The 26637-nt window shown below is 51.0% G+C and overlaps 1 protein-coding gene across 6 annotated transcripts in view; it reads left to right on the top strand.

The window, feature by feature from the left end:
* The window catches only part of Tmcc2 (transmembrane and coiled-coil domain family 2), a 40954-nt gene extending 22970 nt beyond the window's left edge, over window positions 1–17984 (top strand). For 4 of the 6 annotated variants that reach the window (XM_020167060.2, XM_020167057.2, XM_020167061.2 and 1 more), the window contains 3 exons: window positions 12537–13477; window positions 15359–15494; window positions 16457–17984. In XM_020167060.2, the coding sequence (XP_020022649.2) occupies window positions 12537–13477; window positions 15359–15494; window positions 16457–16768 (1389 nt within the window). In that variant the 3' untranslated portion in view covers window positions 16769–17984. Of the gene's footprint in view, window positions 1–2425; window positions 2841–3397; window positions 3798–12536; window positions 13478–15358; window positions 15495–16456 lie in introns of those variants that run through there. The other 2 variants (XM_020167062.2, XM_074048516.1) reach the window with 2 other exon arrangements.
* The last annotated feature ends 8653 nt before the right edge of the window (window positions 17985–26637 follow it).

Here is a 26637-nt window from a genome sequence, read left to right as displayed (position 1 = left end):
TTCTACCACTGAGCTATATCCCCAACCCTATTTTGATTTTAATTTTTTTTAAAGAGAAAGATGCTCAGTAGGAAGATTTTTTTTAAAATGAGATGGCTGAAGAAGAATGACTAGGCAAAGGAAGAGAAAAGAAAACATTTAATATTTAAAGTAATAAAGAAATAAAGGGCATGGTATTAAAACTAAGGAAAGAGGAAGGAGAGGGAAGAAAAAACTAAAGAGGAACCCAGTAAAACAGAGGGCTAAACCCTGCCAATTACGACGAGAGGAGAGCTGTGCCCAGGACCTGGGCTTCCCCTTCCAGGACAGTGCAAGCCCACCTGTCACTCCTGGACTGGGCTCCACTTGGAAGGGTGGAGAAAGTAAGACCAGAAGCCCCTGGCCATAGCTTAGCTGCCTGGGCCTGTGGAGCAGCAGTGACCACCCTGCCTCCATCTCAGCCAGGCCAGGGAGGAAGCAACCAGGAGGGACAGCAAAGACTTACTAGGAAGTGCAAGTGGTGGCATTCTCCCAGCAGCACTTTTTTTTTTTTTGCGAAAAGAGAGTTGCTTTGTGGCTTTCATCCTTTCAGAGCCATTGCTTCATTGCTTGTGGTGGCTTTTCCTATGCCTGCCTGCCTGGGTCTCAACTTTGCCCCAGATGGCAACTCCTTCTCTGGCTTTTTCTGTCCTAAGCTAAGTCTTCCAGGTACCATCCAGTTTGTGCATGTGTGTATATTCACATGTGGTGAGGGGGTCCTCAGGACTAGTCATCTATTTTAGTGACGCCTACCCTACAACCTCCTTTGTTTTTTTGTTTTGGGGGGTACTGGGGTTTGAACTCAGGGCCTCATGCTTGCTAGGCAGGTGCTGTACTGTTTGAGTCACTCTACCAGCCCACTCCCTGTGGCCTTAGGAGACAATGATCATATGTACTGTTTGCCAGAAAGGCTGAGACTTAGCTGTACCATCTCCATTTGCCTTCTTCTCTGTTTCTTGGTGCCCCAGTCTACTTTCCCTGGCCTCCTCCAGGCTGCTGTGGGCCCTTCTGCTCCCCTTGTGGTTGTGAAGAAGCACAGCCACAGCCTGTCGAGGCTACATAGCTAGCAAGCAGCAGGGTAAGGTCTTACACCAGTCACTGTTCTGACTCCCAAGCACTCTGGTGGGTTAGTGAAGGCTTATCCCACACCCAGGGACCCCAGCCTTGCCACATCTTCCAGCTGGACACATTTGCCTTTAGCCCCTACTCTTTACACACTCCTCCCATTACAGTTGTGGAAACTGAATCTAAGCCCTATGGAAACTCCACCAAGGTCCTGTAGCAAGTGTGGAACCCAGGGTTCTGTGTTGTCTTTCATGCTATGCCCTGATGCCTTGAGGTCTTTGCTGCCTACCTTTGTCAGATTGGGGAACCCTTTTCATGTATAAAGACAAGAACAGTCTCAGAGGGGAAAAAAAAGTCCTCTCTCCTGCTGGCTTGCCTGGCAGACATCTCCTGTTTATATTTGGTCCTTTTCTTTTAATTACACTGCTGGTTTTCCTCCCTTTTCTTGCCATTCAGTTTTTGATGATGGCTCAGTAGTTCCTGGGGTAGAGCTGAGGCCTCCATTATGGATGTGCCACATGCCCAGGTTGGGAGCAACTCTCAGGTTGTCTTGGAGGTGCCACGTAGCCTCACAGGAACCTCTTCCTGATGCTTTTGAGCCTTTAGGACTTCAGGCAGCCTGGGGAGTGATACCTACCATGCAGAGAGAATCCCAGAGCTCAGCCCCTGTCCCCCAACCTCCAATCTCCTGTGCCACTACCTTCTTCTTTTTTTGCTTATAAGAAAGGGTTAAGGCCAGGCGCCAGTTGCTCACATCTGTAATCCTAGCTACTTGGGAGGCTGAGATTGGAAGGATCATGGTTCAAGGCCAGCCCAGGCAAATAATTCTCGAGACCCCCCCCCATCTCCAAAATAACCAGAGAAAAATGGACTGGAGGCATGGCTCAAGCAGTAGAGCACTGCTTTGCAAGCATGAAGCCCTGAGTTCAAATCCCAATTCCACAAAGAAAGAAAAGGTTTAAAATCTTAGCTTGCTACTTGGGATGGAACTGCAGCAGAGGGCTGTCTTCCATTGAAGCTAGATAAGAGGGATAATCAGCCATTCCACAATGTCAATGTTAAGGGAGGGTTGTCTCATGCTGGGTACTGGGAAGGATCCAGATAAACATAAGATCTGATTGCTGCCTTCCTTATAGTTTAATAGGGGTGGTGAAACCTTATATTTCCAAATAACCATTATGCAAGCAGAACAGTTTTTGTTGCCAGAGTACAAAGATCAAGCACCATAGGAGGGAGGTCATTTACAAAAGTGAGGAGCTGCCAAAAATGTTACCTGGCCCTCTAGGTCAGAACTAGCCCCCAAAATTGGGGCCGGTGTAATGTGCTTTGCCAGGCTTCTTTCCTCACAAGTCTCAAGTCATTATGGTTTTCGTGAGCCCAGGGTGTGTGGATTCCTGATCTTGGTGATTCTGGCTGCACGCACTGGCACTGGTCCCCAGAGATAGAACTGGGCTCTTCTTATCTCTTCGAACCTTCTTGAACTTGGGACTGCCCCATCAGCATGATCCACGTTGATCCTCAGTATTTAAGCCCTGAGTGCCTCACCAGGCTCAAGTGGTTCATGTCATCTTTGAATGGTAATTTTCTGCCTTGAGAAGCTGCCACTAAAGAGACACAGCAGGACCCAGGACTGCTGGCCACTCCATCTCTTTCCTCACCACTTGCTGTCCTCAGCTGTGGCCCTCTGGCCCCCTCTGCTGGCCACAGGATTTCCTACTGAGACTGTACTGATGAAGTCCAAGGAGAAAGAGACTCCTGTGAGTTTACCATCTGTGTTTTATTGCTAGTATTTTTGCCTGGGCAGTGCTGGGGGGGCAGACAGCAGGGAGTAGGAAGCAGAAGCTGGGGGATAAGTGGCCACAGTGGTGTTCAGAGCAGAGTGGATTTCTGGGAAGGGATCCTCAGGGTAAAGGAATTTCCCTAGTGAGGCTGGCTGCTGTCATACTCCTCCAGGCCATTACTGTAGTAGAGAGGCTGCCTTGGGGACGACATGCCACGAGCCAGTAGACAAGGCAGCTGAGAGAGAAGGGCAGGGTTCTGGTTTGGGCTGTGTTTGGATCCACCAAGGATCCAGGCTTGTCTTTCTAGCTTTGGAGCATTCCTTTCCATCCTGGCAGTCTGGAGGGAGGCCCACTTCCATTCTAAGTGGAAACAGGGAGTTGTCAGGCTGAGCTGTTTGGGAGAGGGCATCTGAGCACAGGAAGGTGTATCTGGACATAGAGATGGGAGGGTGGGTTTGATTACCTGTATGGCTGAATGAACAAGGCAGATGTACTTGTCATAAGTCCCCTGTGCCTCCCTGTACCCTACCCCCAGCCAAGCCTGTTATAGCTGGGCATCCTCATACACACTGGACTCACAGTGACAGCAGCTGGGCTGGGGAGATACAGGACATCAGAGCTTGGTCCCGCTCTCTCAGTAACCCTCCATGTCTCCTGCCAGATGGGAAGGAGCAGCCACAAGCCCCTGGGTGGGGGAGGGGGAAATCCAGAGCAATCCGTCCCTAATCCCTGGCCAGCCTCAGACTAGAAATGGCCGCTGCAGAGCCTGGGAACTCGGGCACACCTGCTCGCAGACCCCGACTCCCTGCCACGAGCCCAGTGCTGCCCGGGGACTGTGACCCCAGGGGCTTGGCCCAGTCCTCAGATAACTGGGGCTTCAGAGCTCTTGGCACTTCATCGCCAGCATGGTTTTGGGAAACGGTGCTCACACAGGTGAGATGTGGGTGGATGGAAGAAGAGAAGTTCACCTAGCAGGGTCAAGGTGGGGTTGTGGAATGGGGAAGGGATTTCCTAGAGTTTGCCAGGTGGCTGTGTTCACGCTGGGCATTCCATGAGTGTCTTCCTCACCTGTCTGATTATAGAGAACTCTTTGTGGATTCAAGAAGGCTGGCATGAAATTAAGTGGAAGGAGGTGTTCCTGCTTGTGGTTGCTTATGTGATGTGGCAGGGAGACAGGAGTGGGGAGGTCCCAGGAGCACTAACCTTTGGTGGACTATGGGAAAGTCCAGAAGCAGTGTTTGGCTTCTGGAGAATTCAAAGGATGGAGAATAGAGGAGTCCCAAAAGTGAGAGACAAGCTCTGGGGGACCAACCAGGGGTCTATGGGTGCTAGGGAAGGAGAACATGGGACATTTATATGGACGAGAAGGCTTTGTTCTCAGCAAGTCCTGGACCAGACTGAGGGGAGAGCATAGTTCCGACCACAGCCCGGGGGTGGTCCTAACTGAAAGGGCTGGAAGCTGAGGGTCAGCTGAGAGGAGTGTTACTCCACTGGGCAGGGAGAGTGGCCCTTGCTGGGTGTGGGAGGAGGCAGGTTGATATAGGTAGCATAGCTGCATGCTGCCTTGAGAAGGGTAGGTGCTGAGGGAGGGGATGAATGAGAAAGTCCCCTCAGCTATCTGTAGTCTGCACCCAGAAGTCCCCTCTAGCAATATGAAATGACTTATAAAACTACCTTTGCCTGTCCTAGCCCTCAACTCTCCTTATGGGGACTGGGGCCTCGCTGCAGGAGCCTATTACTCTGCCCCAGGTGCATATGTTCCACATGTACCATTAAGTGCCCAAGCGTTTGCCTTCCTGCCCTGGAAAAATGCCTCTTCAGCTCCCAGGCACCAATCAGATCCCTGGGCTCTGTCCACCCCACCCCCACCTCCCACCTCCCACCTCCCACCTTGCCACCTGGGAGTCCTAGTTCTTGGGTCAGAGGTGGGTTGTGTAGCTCCACGTGGCCCACATGTCCCCACCAGGAAGAGAAAGGCACCAGGCAAACAAGGCAATGCCTGCTGCATTGGGGAACCAGGGCAGCCCCTGACTTTAGGACTCAGAGTTGGAAGAATTCCTCCAGCCTGTTCTGAATATAATGTCAGGTCCCTCCCTCCCAGCTTCACCATAAAATCAAATTGCCTCTTTTGGGCTGAAGGATTGTAGCTGGCTATGGGCTTCCTCTCTCCCTGGTCTGGTTTACTCCTTTCCCTCTGGGACCTTGTGGAAAAAGGAATCTGAGTGTTCTCCATGCTGAGAGGGTTGCTACAATCAGTCTTTGGCAGCAGTGAGCAGGTTGAAGCATCTTTGTGGAGTCATTGGGCCTGGTAGCCCCCTGGCCACACTCCCCTGCTGGGCTCAGACCCAGCCTTCAGGAGCAGAGCAGCGTCTTGCATGGGTCCACCTACTTGGTCAGGTCCATGAACAGGTCAGGATTAACACCTGACTCCATTGTTGCCAGTATAGCAGGACTGCCCTGCCCTCCTAAGGGAAGCATAGGAGCCCCAAAAGATCTGTTTTTAAGCTAGGCGTGGTGGTATAGACCTGTAATCCCAGCTACTCTGGAGGCAGAAACAGGAGGATTTTGAATTCAAGACATCCTCTCTTAGCCTGGGCAAAGTTAGCAAGATCTTATCTCAAAAACAAAATACAAACAAAAGGGCTGAGGGTTGTGGCTCAAGGGGTGGAGCACTTGCCTAGCATGCTTGAGTCCCTGGGTTAATCCCCAGTACCACAAAAAAAGAAAAAAGTTTTTTTCTAAGAGTGACCTTACTGTTGTTTTTCCAACTGGACAGGAAGACCCCTTCTTCCATGTTAACCTGCTGTGGGGACCCTAGAAGGGGCTCTTTGTGAATCTGGAAAGGGGCTGCCTGCCCCAAGGTTTGGAGGGGGGTGTCACAGGTATACCTGGGAGCACAGGTGTGAAACACATACTTCTTGAATGTAGTAATCATCTGTGACCTATTCATATATATTACTAAAGAAAGAGAACTACAATTCACATTCACGATGCACATAGCTAGTACCTTTCTCTCCCTTCCCAAAGTGTCACTTAAGCCTGGACACTTTCTGTCCTGATAATGTCTGCTGTGTGTCTTCAGGACCTCAGGGATCCAGGATGCTAGGCTAGGGTGTGGGAGGGAGAGTAGACATCTCATGTCCAGTTTAACACAAGGACACTAATCTCAGGCTGGGGAAGAGGTCGGAGCCTCTAGACAGTCATGAGAGCCAGGGCTGGGGAGCCATGACCCAGCAGCTCCTATAGTCTGGCAGAGCCCCTAATCCATCTGTATTGGTGTTGCTGGGAGGGGGCAGCGAGGCAGTACTGCCAAGGCCATGTAGAGGGAGTATCCCTGGTATTCATGGGCTGTGGGGAAGTCTCACTGGAGCCATGAAAGGAATAGGGAAAGCTGGGCCCCTGGCACTCAGAGAACATCCTAGCTTCGCCTCATCCAGAACATTCATCATTATTTCTTGGATCTTAGTCTTTGTGTAGAACAAGGTTTATGGCTACTGTCCTGGCTGGTGGGCTCCCTGAGCTGAGGCATGGGCGTGGATCCTAGAAGAAGTGTTACCTTCCTGCTAGTTCTCTCCTTAGAGCCTGCCCATCCTGTCCACAGGGATTAATCGGGTCAGGTACCTTGGAGTGATCAACCTGGCTTAGGCAGGAGAGTGGAGTAAAAGGACCCGCAGTGTGGGGACCACATGGGCAGAGAGCTGGGTGGGCCTGGGCTGCATGAGACTTTGTGCCTGTTTGGAGAGGAGCATTGGTGTCTGGGCAGCCCCAGCCCTGCTCCAAGCTGGGGGCCTGGAAGTTTCCACCTGCTGATGACCGTATTGCTCCTCTTTTTAGTCACCCAGCCCAGCACAGGGGATACTTTGGAAAGAGCTTCTGCTCTATTGAACATGAGACAGTTCAGTCTTTCACAGAGGAGGGCCCAAATACCATCTCACAGACCACTCTGTAATGGGTCATGATTGGAGCTCAGCCCCGGCCAGTGGAAGACCCTGGCCTTACACACACACAAACACACAGACCGTGCAACCTCACCTCCTTCTAGTCTAGTTCGAAAACATTTTCATCTCCCCCAAGAAAACCCCATTCCCATTAGGCACTCACTCCCTATTCCTCCCTCCCCCCAACACCTTGCAGCAGCAACCTGCTATCTCTACAGAATTAAAGATTCTGAATACGTCACATAATGGAATCATCCACTACGCACCCATTGGTGTCTGCTTTCTTTCACTTAGCAAACTGTTTTTTAGTGGTGGTACTGGCTTTGAACTCAGGGCTTTGCGCTTACAAAGCAGGCGCTCTGCCGCTTGAGCCACTCCTCCAGTTCCGCAAAGTGTGTAAGAATCGTTCATGTTATGGCAGTAATAGAGCTTCATTTCTTTTCACGTCTGGATATCATTCCACCTTATGGAGCATCACACTTTGTGATGTCCACCCTTTGGCTGTCGCAAACCTTGTGTACCACTTATTTATACCCATTTTTGATTCCTTTGGTTGTATACTTAGGAGTGGAATTGCCGGGTCTCGTAGCTATTGTGTATTTAGCTTCTTCAGGAACTTCTGCACTGTTTGCCTTAGTGGCTATACCATTTTACTTTACCATTATACCACCAGCAACACATGAGGGCTCGTTTCTGTACAGACTCACCAAAACTGATTTACTTTTTAAATTATTGTAGCCATTCTAATGGATGCGCAGTACCTTAATTTGTATTTATTTTTGAGTACCTGCTGTATACCCTTTACTCAATATCTCATTTCATTCTCCTGATAACCATTTAAGGTATTACCCTCCTTTTCGAGATGAGGAAAGCAAGTCTCTGAGAGGAGAATGACTAGCCAGGCAAAGTGGCTCATGCCTGTAATCCTCCGCCTGTAGGAGGCCTCCGGAGATTTGGAGGAATGTAATTTGAGGCCAGCCCAGACAAAAAGTTTGTGAGGCTCTGTCTCAACCAGCAATAACTGGGTGTGGTGGCACACACCTGTCATTCCAGCTTCACAGGGAGCATAAATAGGATTGCTGTCTATGCTAACATAAAAGGGAGACTCTGTTGAAAAATATGAAAAGTAAAAGAGGGTGGGGGTGTGGCTTAAGTGGTAGAGAACCTGTCAAGTAAGTGTAAGCCCTAAGTTCAAACCCCAGTATTGACAGAGGAAAAAAAAAAAAAAAAAAAAAGAGGAAGGAAGCCAAATGACATAAGGGCATACAGCTGGTATGTGACTGAGCCAGGATTCTAAATTAATATCTGATTACAAATTTAGGGTCCTTTCCATTGCCCTGTACAGGCCTGGGGTCTGTCCCATTGCTATTCCTTTTTCTTTTTCTGTTTTTGGCAGAATTGGAGTTTGAACTTGGGGCCCTTTCCACCTGAGCCACACCCCCAGCCCAGTGCTTTTCCTTTTTGGCAAATCTGTCTCCTTTTCTCATATTCTGTGCTGTTCCATCACTCTGAACATCTTTCTCATCCTTTTCTTCTCTAATTTTCCTTTCTTTGTTAAAGTATAATCCTTTGTACCTCTATGAGTCTGTCTGCCGACTTCCGGGCTCTTTGCTTCTGTCACTGTGTGTCCCTCCAATCTCTAAAAAGGACTATTTCCCTGGGCCTGTGTCTGGTGAAGGCAGGGCATAGAGAACTCCCACCTCCCTCAGATACGCCTGCTTGGGGAGCGCCCATGTGAAGGGACCATCAGGTGGCAGGCATTATAAACCTCCTCGAGAGGCCTGTCCTGCTGCAGGACTCCCAGGGTGGAGCCTGGACCCAAGTAGAGGAGAGAAGCCAGCTAGGAGAACAGGATTCCAGGCCACTCCACCCACCACCATCCCTGGGAGTGTCTATTCCACCCTTATTCATGGGGATTTCACAGCCAGCTTCAATTCTGCTTTTCCATTTGTAGCCAGACAGCTCAGCCTTTGAGGTCTAGAATTCCCTTCAGGGAAGGCACTAGAGACCCCGGATGGGAAAGGTGGGGTAATGTCCGATGTTTCCTGTTAGAAAATAGGATGTTCCTTGTGCCAGAAGCACCAGAAGAATCTTTCCTAGGTTTGGTCCACTTGTGTGAGATGAGAGCAAGTCTGACTGAGATAAATGTGTAGTCTGTACCTCCTCTCCATTTGAGGAATACCAAGCTGACCCTCTGGGCTAGCTCTAGCTACATCCTAGAATCCCTTCCTGGTTCCTTAATGAGTGGCATGAGGTACTGCAGGGACCTAAGGAGGCTGGCCTCCAGGCTGCAAGCAAGGATGAACTCACACTGAGTGAGTCTGTTATTTGCTCTGCCTGTCTGTCACCAAGCCAATGGTTGAGGAGTCCTCTAGAGAGCCCATTCATGTATAAGTGGCTGCTAAGGTGTTTCAGTCTTGAGAGCAAAAACCACAAGTTTCCCACTTGGTGTCCCCAGCCTCCCGAACCATCACACATTCACATGCATGCACGCCTCTGTCATGCCCTCATTCTCATGCAAGTGCATACACATACCTAAGCTCAGGATGCAGAGTGGGTGAGCAAAGCTTTCATGGAGACCACTAGGATGGGAAATTATACTGGTGAGGAGAGCTGAAGACTACACAGTGGTGCGGTGCATCTTCACAGGTGCTTGTACATGCTGTAGCCCCTCTTGGGGCAGTTCTGAGGATCTGTACCCATGTATAGAGATCTCAGGCAGGATGGTGCTGGGGGGAAGTCCATTGTTTTTCTTAAAAGAATAAAAGCCCACGTCCCACTGTAAGAAATTCTGGTTTAATTGCTCTGGGGTGAGGGCAGGCCTTGTCTGAAGACCACTCATAGCGACTCGTGCTTCCAATGGTCTGAGGCTTCTGATCTGCAGGAGCTGCCCAGCCCTTCCAGGTGGGGTCAGGCCCTAGGGCTGGGACCTGGACAGGATTCAAATTTTTTTCTTTCACCTACTACTTGTGTAGTCCTGGACAAGGTACTAAGCATCTGTGGGTCTTAGCTTCCTCTTCTGCAGAATGGGAACCATAACACTGCTTGCCTCTTGACACTGTTCCCAGGATTAAATGAATTAAATGTGTAAAGCATTGGCCTGTATCAATAGATAGTAGAGGTAGTGATGTTATCTTTGTATTCACTGACCAAGGCAATTACAACAGTATTTTGAGGGGCAGACATGAGCCAAGGGGCCACAGGGAAAAGATGCCATTTCCCGGAAGCCCATGCAGCTCAGTCTTCCCCCGGAGAACACAGTGGGAATGTTCTGTGACTAGAGACCCTCCAGCTTGAGTCACATTGAGAATCTTCACATCACCAAGGGGTTCTTGAGCTGGACAGAGCTGGGGTCCTGGTGTAGGACCCACCCTCACAAGTCTGGGCCAGAGGGTAGAGAAGACGGCAGGTGAGGGGAACAGCACCCAGTCTCGGGCCTCCCCATGCCACCACCTGGCCTCTAGAGTGTCTAGTCTCATTCACGGGCATTTCATAGCCAGCCTCAACTCTGCTTTTCCATTTGTAAGACAGATGCCAAGTGGAGGGAAAAAAGAGCCAGGCTGCCAAAAAAGGAGACATGGAAGGTGAATTCTCCCTTGTAGTAAAGCCCTTTGCATTTTCATTCTGTAAGTAGGTAGGACAGAGCTCTCCCTTCTCCACAAGTGGTGATAGGGCAGGACACAGCCAACCTGTCCAGTTGAACCCATTACTAGCAAAGCCCATTTCCTGAATGTTCTCCCCCAACCCCAAACCCGTGAAGAGAGTGTGAAGGAGGGTTGGGCATCATAAGAGGCCCAAGATCTTTGAAATTAAAGGCCATGTGTTGCATATAGAACTTAATTTTCTATAATTCTGTCAATATTGAGGAAATTTTGTGTAATCTCTTAAATTTAGTCGAGCTTGATTACAGGCATTTCCAGCTCCCCTCCTTCACCATGGGGGTGGGGAGGATTACACTGCCTAGATCCAGACTCAGCATTTAGCAAGTACCATCTGTATGCCATTGCACGAAGTGCTTGCCAAACATCATCTGTGTAACCCTCACGAGAGACCTAAAAGTAGACATGATTACACTCATTTTACAGGTGAGGATACTGTGGTTCAGGAAAATATGGAGAGGAATAAGATAGGAGGGCAAGGTTTTAAGTCAGGCTGGTGACACACAGCTTGGGAGAGATCATTTAAGGGAATCCAAAATTGACTCTTTGGTGTGGAGGGTCAGAGAATCTGAGGAGAAGGGGTTCTGAAGGCAAAAAAACCTGAGGGGAAACCCAAAGCAAACCCAAGAGGAAAGCCCTGACTTCAGGAGAGATTGAGGGAGGGACTGTCCTCTTCCCCAGAGTCCTCAGGGGACCTGTGACCTGAAAAAGCCCCAGAGGAAGCCCACAGAGGAGCCACCCTCCTCCCCAGGCAAGGCTGTTGTTTTCAATAGCTTTTTTCAATAACCACGCCTTGGAAGAAATCAAGCAATGACTTCTGCCCATAGAAGGCACTCCAGGCCGGGTCTGCTTCCAGTGTGTGCGACTGGGACACTTTGTGTTTAGTGTTTAACCCTTTTCCCCACCTATGTCTTACCCCACCACAGTGATCCGACCCAGCCTTACTCGGGGCGTGCTGTGTGTAAAAATACACAGAGTTGAGCCATTTCCTGCTGCTTCCGTTCTTGCGTGGCGATAAGGCACAGGGACTCAGCTGTGGACGGAGGTTCTCCAACAGGCGCAGGGCAGCAGACCCAGAGAGCCACTGCAGGCCTGCCTGCACATCCAACCTTGAGTCCTGTCCTTCCTATCTCCCGTGACCTCTCCTTCCTTTCTCTCTCCCTCTTCCTTTCTCCATCCTTCTCTCTTCTTTGGGTTTTGTGCCACCCTGATGTGCTGGGAAGCCTCCCTACTTGGTGGGAGAAAGAGGGACTCTCCCATCCTTCCTGCATACTCTTCCCCTTCCCAGTAGGGCTGCAGATACCCTCAGACCCCCAGACTGCCCTCTGCTGGGCCAGTGAGTTAACTCTGGAACTTCAGTCTTCTGGGGCCTGGCCAGCAGGGTGGGTGGGTGCCCACTCCTTCCCATTTCTGGGAAACTGGGAGGGGCCGGGTGCTCCCACCATCATGAAACAGAAAAGGTTACTGATGACCTCTGAGAGCTGGAAGGTAATCGGGGTTTGGGAGTAGTATCAGCAGTGATGGGTGATCTGTGTGCTGTGTTAGTGAAGATGGGGTGAGAGGGCAAGAGGGCAGGGGATCTGAAGTGTAGGCTGTGGTCAGCCTGATGGAGAGGCCTGCTGAAGGCAGGAGCCTTATTGGGAGGCTGAGTCCAGAGAGTTCATCCCATCCCTGAGAAATCCACCTGGGACTTTCTGAAGAGGCCTCAGACCTGCTGGGTCCCTGTACTAGAGCAACAAGAATTGTGGGCTGGTTCTGACTTTTCACAGCTATGTGTCCCCAAGTCACTTGCTAGACCTCTCTGGACCAAAGACAGAGCAGATCTATCTAGACTGCACTTGTGAGATGCGGTAGGGCCTGAGGAGAGCGGACGTGAGACTGCTTTGTATGAGGCAAGCATGTGCAGCTGTAAGTCCTGTTGTTGATGTTCTTTTAGACTCTTTCCTTGAAATTCATCCTGCATCCACTTTGCAGTGAAAAAAAACAAGTCCAGAGGTAGCCAGGGCTGACCTGTGGAGATCTTTCCTCTGGTCTCATTATTCATCCATACTGCTTCTGCTTGCCTCCTTCCCCAGGGTGACAAGGGAGACCTCGTGGCCCTAAGCCTCCCCTCCGGCCCCGGCCATGGTGACACTGATGGCCCCATCAGCCTGGATGTGCCTGAAGGGGTACCGGACCCCCAGCGGATGAAGGCTGCCATTGACCACCTACACCAGAAGATCCTGAAGATCACAGAGCAGATCAAGATCGAACAGGAGGCACGGGACGACAACGTGGCAGAGTACCTGAAGCTGGCCAACAATGCAGACAAGCAGCAGGTGTCACGCATCAAGCAGGTGTTTGAGAAGAAGAACCAGAAGTCGGCCCAGACCATCGCCCAGCTGCACAAGAAGCTGGAGCACTACCGCCGGCGCCTGAAGGAGATCGAGCAGAACGGGCCCTCGCGGCAGCCCAAGGACGTGCTGCGGGACATGCAGCAGGGGCTGAAGGATGTGGGCGCCAACATGCGTGCAGGCATCAGTGGCTTTGGGGGCGGTGTGGTGGAAGGTGTCAAGGGCAGCCTCTCTGGCCTCTCCCAGGCCACCCACACCGCCGTGGTATCCAAGCCCCGGGAGTTTGCCAGCCTCATTCGCAATAAGTTTGGTAGCGCAGACAACATCGCCCACTTAAAGGACCCTCTGGAAGATGGGCCCCCAGAGGAGGCAGCTAGGGCACTGAGTGGCAGTGCCACACTAGTGTCCAGTCCCAAGTATGGCAGTGATGACGAATGTTCCAGTGCCAGCGCCAGCTCAGCCGGGGCAGGCAGCAACTCTGGGGCTGGGCCTGGGGTTGCACTGGGAAGCCCCAAGTCCAACACACTGTATGGCGCCCCTGGAAACCTGGACACTCTGCTGGAGGAGCTGCGGGAGATCAAAGAGGGCCAGTCACACCTTGAGGACTCCATGGAGGACCTAAAGACTCAGCTGCAGAGGGACTACACCTACATGACCCAGTGCCTGCAAGAGGAGCGCTACAGGTAGGTGGTGCTGAGCCCCACTGCCACCCAGCAGTGCCGGTGGCAGGTAAGGACACTCGGGCCATGGAGGCTGATGGAGGAGCATGTAGAAGATTGTGGGCTGCTGGCAGAGGCCAGGAAGAGGCCCTGAGCAGCTTTTCCCAGATGGGTCAGGGCAGCTAGAAGACAGGAAGGAACTACCTGTCTGCTTTAGGTGTCCCTGTCTGGATGTTATGTCGTTAGTGCACAGAGGGGAAATTCAGGCAGGGACCAGCTCTAAGGCCTGTCCTCTGCAGACACTCTGGTGAAGACACTGACTCTGGGGGCAGCTACTAGGTTAAAATCCCAGTTCTGTTAGCTACTGTACCTTGAGCAAAGCAGTTAGGTTTTCCACACCTGGTTTCCCCATCCATGCAGTGAGGGGAACTCTAATTTCAAGCTCGTGAGTTTGTGAAGACTGAGTCCAAACTGTAAATTCAAAGTGTGATTTGAACACCAGTGGAAGAAAGTTTGAACTCCAGTGGAAGCACCTCAGGCCAGCCTAGAATTAAGCTGGAGTCTGGTCCCCCTCCCTGTTTCCCCATTCTCAGTCACTCTGCTCTTGGCCTCTAGTATGGCACTTGGCACTTGTTCTCTGGGAGTTTGGAGGATCTTTTCCTTACTTAGGACCTTTTCTTTTTTCTATATGTGAAAAAAGGGTGGGATTGCCCCTATTACCTTGAGGGGCAATCCCACCTGAACACTAACCATCTCCACATTCCACCATCTTTTGATATTTTGTGCCTTTCAGAGCAGAGATCTTGTCCTTTACATTCAGGTGTCCCTGGTATCCAGAAAGCCTCCTCGCCAGGGCTTAAGAGCCCAGGGTGAAGTCAATAGATCCTTAACTCCCCATTCAGAGCTGTGTGATCGGGGTGGGCTCCTTGACCCCTGTGTCTCCCTGTCTGACACTAGCACAGGGCTGTGGTGAAGATCCTCTGAGGCCATGCTTAGCATAGGACCTGCACTGGAAGTGTAATGTGCAGTCCTTGGTACCCACAGACACATGGCTTCACGGAGACCGCCGTGGGAGAAAACGCTCAGGATGCATGATTCTGTGTGTGCTTAACTCATTTTTCTCACAGCACTGCCCAACTTCTGCTAAAGACATGCCGCCTTTCAACAGATCTAAATTTCACTTTTTATCCCTTAAGTTAAGCACACTGTGTACCTTCTTTGGCTTGGGAGGATTACTATACTTCTTTTCTTTGGACAACATTTGCTTTCTGGGAGACAGGTTTTCACAAAATGAAGGGCAGGGAAACACTCTGCAGATCACACAATAATTTAAACCCAACTGACAACTGACTGGGAGCTTCTTTGCATCAGTTGAACTGTATAATATTCATATGGGAATTTTAATATTTTTGTTCCCATAAATTTCTTTTTTTTTTTTTTTTTTTTGTGGTACTAGAGTTTGAACTTGGCTTCATGCTTGCTAGGCAGGAGCTCTACCAATTGAGCCTACTCTGCCAGCCTTTTTTGTGTTGGGTATTTTTGAGATAGGGTCTCATGAAGTATTTTCCCCATCTGGCTTCAAACTGCAGTCCTCCTGATCTCTGCCTCCTGAGTAGCTAGAGGTTTACAGGCGTGAGCCACCAGCACCCATCTTGAAATTTGATTTTTAAATTTTTACTTATTTTTTTTTTCCACACTTGGTCAAAACCACATTTAATAAATCCAGAAATAAGGCAGGCTAAGTGCACACAGTAGCCTCCATTGTTGTGGGGTTAAAATTAGAGCAGGGCTGGACACGTGGAGTGGGTTGCATGCATCAGTGTTTGCTGAGAGAGTGAGTGAATCTTGGGGAGAGAAGGGTGGCTCCAGAACTAAGACTGGTGACACCCTTTCTCTTATCACCAGGTATGAGCGGCTGGAGGAGCAACTCAACGACCTGACCGAGCTTCATCAGAACGAGATGACCAACCTAAAGCAGGAGCTGGCCAGCATGGAGGAGAAGGTGGCCTACCAGTCCTACGAGAGGGCGCGAGACACTCAGGTATAACCGGGACCACCCTGGGGCTGGCCTGGGTGTGCTAGGAGAGCTGGCAGCAGTCAGAGCACTGGGAGATTTGTCACATGGGGGGTAATAGGTACAGGCTGTCTCATTAGTAGGGCAGATAGACACAGGGACGGAGAGGGGAGCAAAGGTGGGGTGGAGAAAAGAACAAGCAAGACAGGCTGCAGCTGAGTGTGTGCACTATGCAGAGGCAAGTCAGTGGGCGAGGGCCATCATGGCCCCTACCTCTTTGATGGCAGGTGGCCTTGCAAATGAATAATTGGCATTTCCAGACACTACCCTGTCTCAAAATGGGAACTGGGATCAAACCAGCACCTACCCTTCCCATATCAAGCAAGACTCCTGCATCCTTGCATCCTCCCCCAAAGAGCCATCAGTAAAGGGCCCTGCTCCCAGCTCTTGCCGATCCACAGGCCCCTCTTGGCTTTTAGAGAGGAGACCCAGTGTAGCATCATCCTCTGCGTGAGGTTCTATATTAGTCCATTTCATGTTGCTGTAACAAAACACCTGAGACTGGGTAACTTATAAAGAGTTTACTTAGCTCACAGTTCTGGAGGTCCAAGAGAATGGTGCTGGCTTCCGCTCAGCTCTGATTAGGACATCATGGCAAATGTATCACATGGCAGATGGAAATCACATGGTAAGGCAGAAAGCCAGAGAGATTCAGGGTTCATACTTGCTCTTTTAGAACAACCCACTCTCACAGGAAATAACCCACTCTGAGAGACCAGCTTTAATCCATCTGAAGGCATTATCCCCCGTGACCTCACAGCCTTGACTCGCCCTCTCCTCTTAAATGTTCCACCACATCACCACCAAGCTTCCACCCATGAGCCCCTAGAGATCACACTCAAACTCTGTCCAGACCATAGCAGGCAAGGAGGGCTCAACCTAGGGTCCCACCTGTCCTGAGCTCCTGTTTGCTATCCCCACTTGTACAGGAGGCCGTGGAGTCCTGCCTGACGCGCGTCACCAAGCTAGAGCTACAGCAGCAACAGCAGCAGGTGGTGCAGCTGGAAGGCGTGGAGAATGCCAACGCACGGGCACTGCTGGGCAAGTTCATCAACGTGATCCTGGCACTCATGGCTGTGCTCCTGGTGTTTGTGTCCACCATCGCCAACTTCATCACACCCCTCATGAAGACACGCCTGCGCATCACCAGCACCGCCCTCCTGGTCCTCGTCCTCTTCCTCCTCTGGAAGCACTGGGACTCCCTCACCTACCTCCTGGAGCACGTGTTGCTGCCCAGCTGAGCGGTCAGCCCACCCCTACCCTGTGTTCTCCAGCCCCCTGCTGGCCGTACTTCCCCAGGAAGGACCCTGCGAGTCCCTTGGATTTGCGTTGTGTGTTGGGTTTGGTCTCCTGCCCAAACTGTCCATTCAGGAGCTCCTTCCCCTTCTCTGTACTTGCTTATGTCTGACACCTCCTCCCTGTTGGCCTGCGAGAGCAGCCCTGGCTGGAGATAGAGGGGATACCTCAGCCAAATGGAGCAGAGGAGGACATCGAGGCTGGATTGTTTTTATTATGTATAGGACTTCGGTTAGCTGACCTTTGGATATCCCAGTCGGGAAGGCCACTAAGACAGGAGAAGGCCAGGGCTCTGCCTCAAATTCACTAGAGAAGAACCCACCATGGAGGCAGCCACAGTCCCCTCAGTGGAGATGGTCAGGATGAAGGGTAGGGAGGGAGAAGGCTGTGCTGGCCTCAGAGAGCACAGGATGGAGACAGTCCAGCCTTCGGGCCACCTCCAGGGCCAGCAAGCAGGCATGGAACAGCCACTGGGAGCTCAGCCCACCCCTTACCCCTCTTGCCAGAGCTGGTTTGAGGCTTGGTTTCTGGGTCTGGGCCCTTCTGTCACTTGAAGGATGCAGGCTCTGGAGGCCAGGTGAAATGTGGCTTTGAACTTGAGTTCCCTGAGCATCTTTCTGCCTGTTACTGGATTTGCTATTCAGGGAAATAGACCCCAGGAGCTCCAAGCCTTGGTCCAAGCCCTTAGGCCTCTGGGAGCACGTTGTTGAATCTATATTTATTTATTTATTTGTTCCTTCCCACCTTACCCTCGCATCTTCCCTGCTGGGCTCCAGGGAGAGGACCCATCCATCCTCCCTCTGAAGCCAGGGCTTATTCTTACTCATCACACTTCAATACCATGTAGCCTCTGGATAATCCCAGCTAGAGAGTGGGGTGAAGCCCCATAGCTGGGTAGGAAGAATGTGGCCTCTCTTTTATATGTCTTATTTATTTTATATGTGTGTATTTGTGGGGAAGAGGTTGTTGCTTTATTTTTTTAAGGCTCTAGAGTGTTGTGTATGGTTTCTCTTCATATCCCAGCCTCCCCATGGGCACTTCCAAGCACAGAGGAGACTTTTCCAGAATAGGAGGGGGCGGAAATCCCCTCGCACAGGGAAAGTGGTGTCTGCCAGCTGTTGTGGACCTTCCCGAGAAATAAATATCCTCTAAATTTTCAAACCATCCTGTCTGGTGTTGGCTGATTAGGTTGTCTCTGTGATTCTACCAGGTGTTTCCCCATACCTTAGCATTCTGGGTAGCATAGGCTGGGCCTTGCTTGCTGGCCTGAGGCCTTCTTCCCCCCAGGATGGTGCTGACATTTGAACAATACACCATCACCCTTCTCTCCTTGCTGTGTGCAAGCAACACTCTGGTCTATGATATGACACCTCCCAATCCAGCCCCATCCACCCTCCTAGAACACTTTTAGCAGGAGGGAAATTGGGAGATTCCTATCTTTTGGAGCAGCCTGTGTGACAGCTGTCATGCCCAGGTGTAGCCATGAGAGGGCAGCAGAGTCCCACTCCAAACCGTATTTCAGCGTTCAGTCCCAAACACAGGTTTGGCCTTGCCAGTTCTGTCCAGCCAGGACACAAAGCACCTGCTCTCCAGAAGCTGCAGTGTAGACTTCTGCATAGATGTCTGGCCCCAGAATCTGTTCCGTGGCTATAGCACCCACACCTGGCAGGTCCTACAGAAGGGGAGCCTAGAAAGCACTGTATTCCTAGCAGGAGTTTGGAAAGGGCCCCAAGTTTCCTTTCTAGGAGGAGATGCTGACCTCCGGCATTGTGGGAAAAGCAGCCGTTCCAGAGCCCAGAACCTGAGACCTGGCCCATAATTAGTGCATCTGTGGCCAACTCACACCCCCTCTCTGGGCCGTGGTTTCCCCATCTGTAAAGTAGAATGAATACAGTCACTACTCACTTCCAAGGCCCTAACATTCTGTGGTTCTGTGGGTCTGACAAGTTGCACCTGTGCCTTTGGCCTCAGGGTCCAGGGAGACTCTAGGAATCAAGGACAATTTTCTAAGAGCATGCAGTTCTGGCACCACAGGGAAGGTGGCATTGACAGTTTGACTTCGCCCTCTGTACCATGTAAGAGTTTCACAAGTGACTTTACAAGACATTCCAACTGCATCATTCCTGGACCTTGCAGCCCCCCCTACCCCCATCCCCGCTTCTCTTCCAATCACATGCACACACTTCCCTTGGGGGCCACAGGTGGCCCAGACCCCACATTCTTGGGCCCCAGGTAGGGGGTGGCTGCTCCAGGCTGCAGGCATTTCCCACATTCCTCCCCAAGGTCAGGTGCCTCCCTCAGTTGGCTCTTAAATGTCACTGCCAGTCACAGTCCACACTGAAAGGGAGGGGGAAGAGCTGATCCTGAGGATGCAAAGCCAACAGTGTGTGTGTGGTGGTAGGGGGGAGGGTTCAGTCCCCAACTACATCTTCTGTTTCCCTCACTGTGACAGCGGGCATCCAGAGAAGCTCTGAATCCTGCCATCTGGGAGTTGAGTTTTGTTTCTCTGATGGTCACTGACACTTCCTTATTTGTGACTGAGCCTAGGCTCCCTCTGTTAAAAAAAAAAAGAAAAAAGAAAAAGAAAAGAAAAGGAAAAAAAAGGTGAATTACCCTCACTCTGGCTCCACCTCCTGCTCTCATCCAGGGTTTAGAAAGACATCGAATCAGTGCTGCCACCCTGATGGTAGGGAGGCAGGGAGGATCAACCTTCATACTGCAATACCAACAGGCAGACCTTTCCCAAAGCATCTGTCCTTCAGATGCTGGAGGGCTTGGCCAGTTTGGCACACCTCCTGCAGCCTGAGTGCTCTGGGATGGGCACAGCTGAGATGACTGGGCACCTCCTGGTCCCTTGGCAGATGGCTGGCCTAGAGCAGGCATGTTGGCTGTGCCGTTCAGAGCAGGCACACCAGCAGGTGCAGCGTTGGCAAAAAGCAAAGTCAAAAGACAGCTCAGGCCAGAGGGAGGTGACTTACAGCCAGTCCAGGGTAGAGCAGATGGTTCTGGGTGACTGAGAGAGGGAAGGAAGGAGCCCCTGGGACCACAGTGGGGGAGAGGTATAGAGGAGCTATAGCTGGGAGACCTGGTAAGCAAGCTTACCTCCTGCTTCAGTGGCAGGCCCTTAAGTGAAGCCTGGATCCCAACACGAAGAGGTGGCAGACGTGGGCACCACCCAGCACTGGCACTTGCCTTTGAGAGATTCTGATTGCTGTCACACCAGCCTCTCAAGTGCCAATAGGAATAGAGTGAAGCTGGCTGTCAGGTTTGGGCACAGGAGATATGACATTGCATGGCAAGACTAGCACAGTGCCTGGAACATAGTGGAGAAACCCAGGGATATCATTGCTACTCTTCACTGCTGCCCCCACGGATGTCCAAGGAATCCAAAGCCAACCACAAGAAACATAGACAAGAAGTCTTGAGTTTCAGCATGTGACCCCTGAAGGCCCAGTAGAAGCCCTCAAGGTTGCTATTCCCCAGGAGCTAAAAGCCTACATATTTCTAGAGGCCTCTCCCCCAGTCTCCTAGATAAGGTTGGCCCAGTCCCAAGAAATCACCTAAGCTTGACTGGGTAGGGATGATACCTGCCCACCCAGGCCAGCTGCCACCACCCAGGCCTGGCAAGTATATCAGTGTGTGGGGCCCTCCCTCCTCTGAACAATGGTCCTTGATTTGGGTCTAGGAAAGAGAGCAGGAATTGACATCAAGAGGGGGTGGGTTATGAGTCAAGACTAAGGTCATGTGCCTCAGTTTCCCCAACTGAAACAAAGAAGTGACAATGCCTGTGCTACCTACCTAGCAGGCTGTTGGTGAGGCTCAGAGATACCAGGCATGTGTGCCTATCCTATAAGTGTCCCCAGATCTCCCCCTAGGGAGCTACCTGTCAGGAGGCTGCCAGGACATTTGGGGCCCCCAGGAATGGCTCTGATCTGCTACAGGCAAGGTCTGGCCAGGCCTTGGGGAAGTAGCCAGCAGCAAGCCCGCTGGATGAAGGCCTATAACCAACCTCCAAATGTGCCTACTGGGACAGAATTGGGGGAGGAGGAGAAGCTGGAGCTTGCCCCAACACCTCCAGACCTGTTGGCAGGCCATGAATCACCACAACCAGAACAATAGTCTGGGTGGGGACAGACAGTGCCTCTTAGGACAACACTCCCCAGCAGACTACCCTGCCTTAGTCCCCTACCCTCCATGCTAACTGTCCAGATGAGTTGTCCTAAGCCCAGCACTGCTAGAAAGTCCTCTGCCATGCAAAGCACTCACCAAGTTAACTCTTCCTCCAAAAGCACCCAGAGAACTTTCCACAAGCTCCCTCAGGGGCCCCAGGCTCTTGGTTGCCCTATTGGGATAAGTCTGGCCCGACAATTTTGACTTGCTGCAGATAAACCTAAAGTAAAGTTGTAGAGAAATCTGGGTCTCTACTCAGAACTGGTCTGGACCCAGTTCTCTAGCCTGCAGTAAGGCTACCCCAGGTGAGAAGCCACCCACTTGTACCTGGAGCTGTCCCTGGCTGTAGCTGCAGGTGCCCAGGCAGATATTAAGGTGGGGAGAGAGGATTTTCCAGGAAATTGGTCATTAAATGAACTCATACCAGACACAAGCCACCAACACTGACCTGTTGCCTGTCTCTGATGAGTCTCCTCCTCACCTGCTCAGCCAGGCGGGGTAGGCTGGGGCAAGGATGGGAAGACCTGAGAGATGGGAGCCTGGCAGTCAAAGAGGAAGCGGTTAGGTGGGGTTCCGTTCTTTCCTCCACTTCCCCCTCTGCTACCCTTGTCATTCTCCTCATTGTTGGGCAATTTTAGTCCAGGTATGTGACTTCAAACTGCTCAGGCCTGAGGTTCAATTCAATTCAAGAAATACAGAGCCAGGCACCTGCATCCTGCACCTATAATCCTAGCTACTCAGGAGGCAAAGATCTAGAGGATCGTTGTTCCAAGCCAGCCTGGGCAAAAAGACCCCATCTCAACCAGTAGCTGGATGTGGTGGTGGTAAGCACCTGTCATTCCAGCTACGTGGAAAATAGGGGACTCACCATTCAGGATGGTCATGCGGGAAAGCACAACATCCTGAGTTCAAACCCCAGTACTACCAAAAAAAAAGGAAGAAATATGATTTTAATTATCAGTGTATGTGTTTTTGTGACACAGCAACAGGGCCTGGTGCAGGAGGTCCTGAGGAGAACTTCATTCTGATGAGGAGCTCTGAAGAATTTCTCAGAGGTTGGAGGATGAGTAAGAAGCAGAAAAGCAGAGAGTCCTGCAGAGGCTGGCTGCATGGCTGCAGGTAGGATAAAGGGTGTTGCTTACAGTGTGCATGGCCATTTGATTGCTTTAGGCATGAGTCCTGCCCAGCCCACCTCCAAAGAGTGCGATGGCTGAGGGAGAGGCTTCTCAGTCCATTATGATGAAGCTCCAGAGTGGGAGCTTGAGGGCTGCAGAGCCCGTGGTTGGTGTTGAAAGCAAAAGAGAAGAGAGGAGGACAGAAAGGAAAAGCAATCCCTCTGGAAGAGCTGGGGCCACCTGGAGTTCTAGGACTGTGCTGTGTGACACTGAGCAGGTCACATCACCTCTCTGCTCCCCATCTCCACACAGATGGAGAAATTAGGATGGAGAGATGAACATGACTAATGAGTAACCAGGTTCTGGGGGTTGAGAGATCAGAGCAAGGTGTCTGTGCTCAAAGACCACTCAAGGCAGGCTCCACCCTGGTGCAGGGAGGCTCAGAGAGACCAGTGAATAGGATCGTGTGCTGGGGCAGATTCAGGGGTGGTGGGGAGCAATGGGAGATCTGGGTCCCTGTTCTGACTACCAGAGGAGTCCTCACTGCTGGTTGCCCAGGCAGGGGATGGGGAGCTCTAGATGAGTGAAAGTGGCAAGATTTGGTCTCCGCTGACCTATTTTGGACTCTCTCTCACCCCAGGGGTGGAGCTAAAGGTGAGACAGTTACCAGGGTTCCCATCCTTGGCAACTACAAGATGCAAAGGAAGGGGCTTCCACACATGGCCACTCTTTCCTCTGTGTGATTGGAAGGTGTGGGAAGACCCCACCCTAGCCCAAAATCATGGCACGACAAATCCCTTCTTCTGTCCAGGAATTTAGAGCTAACAAATACTTTTTGTGTGTGCTGACTCACACCAACCCTGGAAGGTGGCCAGAGAGGTGTCATTGGACTCCATTTTATAGATGAGCAAATTGAGTCTCAGAAAGTTGAAGGGATCTCACTCATGGATACACCTAGGTTCGCCTACAATGCCACTGCCCTTCACTGATACCTGGCAACCACAGTCAGGTAAACACAATGGTTTCTTCATGTAGAAAGGTACGTGCCCCCTGGAGGGGGTAAAACCCATACCCCTTACATCTTAGTGTGAATTAATTTATTCCACTGAGCACTTTCCCTGCTCTTCAGGAGAAAGAGAAAGTTGGTCTTTGGGAAGTAGAGAAAAAAAAAAATTGAAATGACAGAAAGAGTAGACATACTTCTCTGAACTTCACTGACTTTCTATTTTTTCCCAATTCTGGGTCCTTTAGCCACTATATTCAGCTCCAGCCCCAGAGATATAGGCTGGGTGTCACTTGTCCCTCAATCCCGCATGAACATCTGCTTCGCAGATGAGATGGAGGATACACAGAGGAGCTAGATAGACTCTGAACATCCCCAAGCCTGTCCTGAATCGGAGCTAAAAAGAGCTTGGGAACTGCTAGAGTGGAATTATGATCCAAGGAAGAGCACAATACAAGTAACTGCCGGAGAGGAGCTGGGTTGGTTGAGTTGTCTTCACCCCATGACACACTACTCCCCATCCCCTCCCACCCCAAAGGTCCTTTTCCATGCCTCACTTAAGTCCTCTTTGTCCAGCATGCCTAGTACACCTGACTTTGCCCAGTGACGCCACCTGTGACCTCAACAACTAGATGGATCATTGGAGTCTTAAGAGAATTTCTGGCCAATGCCTCCATTATACGGGTGAGGAAACTGAGGCTCGGGAAGGGAGATGACTTGCCCAGATCACACAGTGAGGTCAGTTCACCTAGGCTGTCACCTGCAGGCACCACTGCCTTGGCACATGCCTGGAGGAATTTGACTATGGAATCTTGTATTCAGCATATAGTTGGAGAAGGAAACGATTGAGATTGGGGAAGAAGAAGAGTCCTGCCTCCATCCACCTAGAACAGAGAGGATGGCTCTGAAGCAGGGAGAAGACAGGGCAGAGAAAGACCACTCTTCAGGAGGGCTCACTTGGTGTCAGGCAGGAGATTCATTTGGCCTCAGACCCAGTGTCAGCATTCACGGTCTGTATCGAGGAAGCCTCTTAAGGCAGGGCCCGTTCAATTTAAATTAAATTTTAATAAATCAAACGTCCAGTTCCTTAGCAGCACCAGCCACATTTCAAGTACTCAGTAGCCACACGTGGCTAATGTCCACCGTATTGGACAGTGCAGCAGAACATTCCATCAGAGCAGAATGGTCTACTCAGACAGGGCTGCTCTTGACCTTTTACACATGTAATCTCATTCCAAAGTTGTTTTTTTTTGGCGGCACTGGAGTTTGAACTCAGGGCCTCATGCTTGCTAGGCTGGCGCTCTTACCACTTGAGCCTCTCCACCAGCCCTCAAAGTATTTTTTTTGAGGTTCACTGATACTTCATTGTAGGAAGTTGAACAAGGAAACTCAACTCACAGGTGGTACCCCACCTACTATTATTAACATTTGACATAGGTTCTTCCGGCCTATTCTTCTTCCTCTGAAAGAAAATTCAAATAAGGCACAGCCCATACGCAAAAAAAAAAAAAAAACCAAGCAAACACTCTAGGGGCAGAAAGAGTAAAAAGTGTCCTTTAACACCACGTTCCCTAAGGAAAGAAGCTTGGTCCATATTTGTCCTGAGTCTGAGCCCTCTGCCCCATCCCACGGGCACTGTAGGCACCTTTAACCACAGAACATCACTTTACTGACACAGACCTCCACCTGTTGCTCAAGACTTCCTGTCTCTCCCCTTCCACTCGCCTCATGCCCCAAAGCACAGCTGAAGGGCCTTGGCCTCAGGGCAGCCCTCAGAGCAGCCCTCCCAGATGCTTCTCCTTTGCACACTCATTAATGTCCCAGAAGCCTCTTGCCCCTTTCTCATCCCCACTGTGCTCCCTGCTCCCTGAGACAGGGCATCAGGGTCCAGAGAAGGGCACTGTGACCTTCTGTCTCACCCACCTCTTCATTATCACAGTCATCTCAAGGCAGGTGCCATCAGCTACTTGGCCTAAGAAGTTAAAACTAGATAGATAAGCAGGAGAAAAAGCAGACAGGTTTTATTTTCATGCACTTGCAAATCCGTCCCCCACCACTGCATTGCCAAAAAAAAAGGAATCCAAAGAAGAGGCAGAACTCAAGCACTTAAGTAACAGGTGGAACACAGAGTAAAAATTGGGAAACAGCAACTGAAATGTCCCAAGACTAAGGAAGTTGAGTTGTTTTCAAAAGGTCTGTTTCTCGATTTTTCTCAGCCTCAACTCTCTGTCTCTAGTAAAAAGAATGTTTCTTTTCTCCAGCCACAGGGAGAAAAGAGGAAGTCAAAGAGTCCCTTTTGTATGCTTAAAGTGGCTTATTTGGGGATTCTGCCATCCCTCAGAGATAAATGACATAAAAAACTGTACTGCTGTGATTTTACAGATGGAAAAAGTGAGGCTCAGAGAGGTCTCGGTATCTCCCCAGTTCCAGCTGGCAGAGGTGGAGGCACCAGGATTCTAACCCACATCTGACTGGCCCCAAAGCCCACACGCTGCCCACACAGGATGATCACTTTCTAACCTAAACTAGTCCCTAAACTCCACACACTTTCATTCAGCCCAGAGAGAAACAAAAAGACAAGGAAGGCAGCCCAGGAGAGCTGTAGGTGGTCCTTACCTGACTGTCCCCAAATTGCAGGCCTCCCAGGGCCTGAGCAGGCCACACCCCCTGCCACGGAGTCCTCTCTCTCCACCTGTCCACTGCAGATTGGGCACCCCTGCTGCATGTTTCTGACTTCTGTGGACTCAGTTTCCCTGAATGTATAATAACCCCAACAGTCTGTCCTTTTGTGCTTCTATGACTCCCCACCCCAGAAGACATCATAGGCACAGTCTCAGGCTTGACAGGGCAGAATGTTGGATCAGTGGGTAGAGGGGTGGCCCCTGCGGCCTGACCTGGAGTTACCTTTACTGTCTCTAGGTTTCCCTGAGGCCCTGAGAGAGGGTGCGGTGTGGATGGGCCTGCTGGGTGACAGCAGGTTTGGAAGGAGGCTCAGGAAGGGTGAGGCAGGGAGGGTGTGGTCATCAGAGAGGAGCCAAGCCTCCCAGCTTCCTTGGCCATGCCAGATGGGGCAGGACGTCTCCTCCAGACTAGGCTCCAGACTTACTATGTGACCACTCCAGGGTCTTTGCAAGAGGTGAGCTAAGAGTTGAATGGACACCTGCCCCTTGTCGTCCTGCTGATGCCAGATCACCGGCCCTGCCTTCTAGGTGGTAGGGAAGGAGGGCAAAGCAGCCAAACCTGAACTATCACCACAGCAGAGAGGACAAGATGGGGAACTTGTCCTCACAGGCCTGGTTGGTCAGAGGCTTTGTCTCTTCTAGCCACCCTCCCTCCAAGGAAGCAGGGGCAGACAATGGCTAAGTGAGTCACCAATGAGCCATCTTCCCATCCCCATCCCTGGCCTGGCCCAGCCCAGCCCAGCTCATCCTCCTCAGGAGCTAAGCTCAGCCTTCCACAGCAGCCACAGGCTTCCCTCTACTCGCTAGTGCAGCCTTGCTCCCTGCCTGCTCCGTGCTACATACCC

This window comes from Castor canadensis, chromosome 11 (assembly GCF_047511655.1).
Source record: "Castor canadensis chromosome 11, mCasCan1.hap1v2, whole genome shotgun sequence".
Classification (NCBI taxonomy): domain Eukaryota; kingdom Metazoa; phylum Chordata; class Mammalia; order Rodentia; family Castoridae; genus Castor; species Castor canadensis.
The sequence above is the reverse complement of the archived record's forward strand: the minus strand, read 5'-3'. Positions and strand labels throughout refer to the sequence as shown.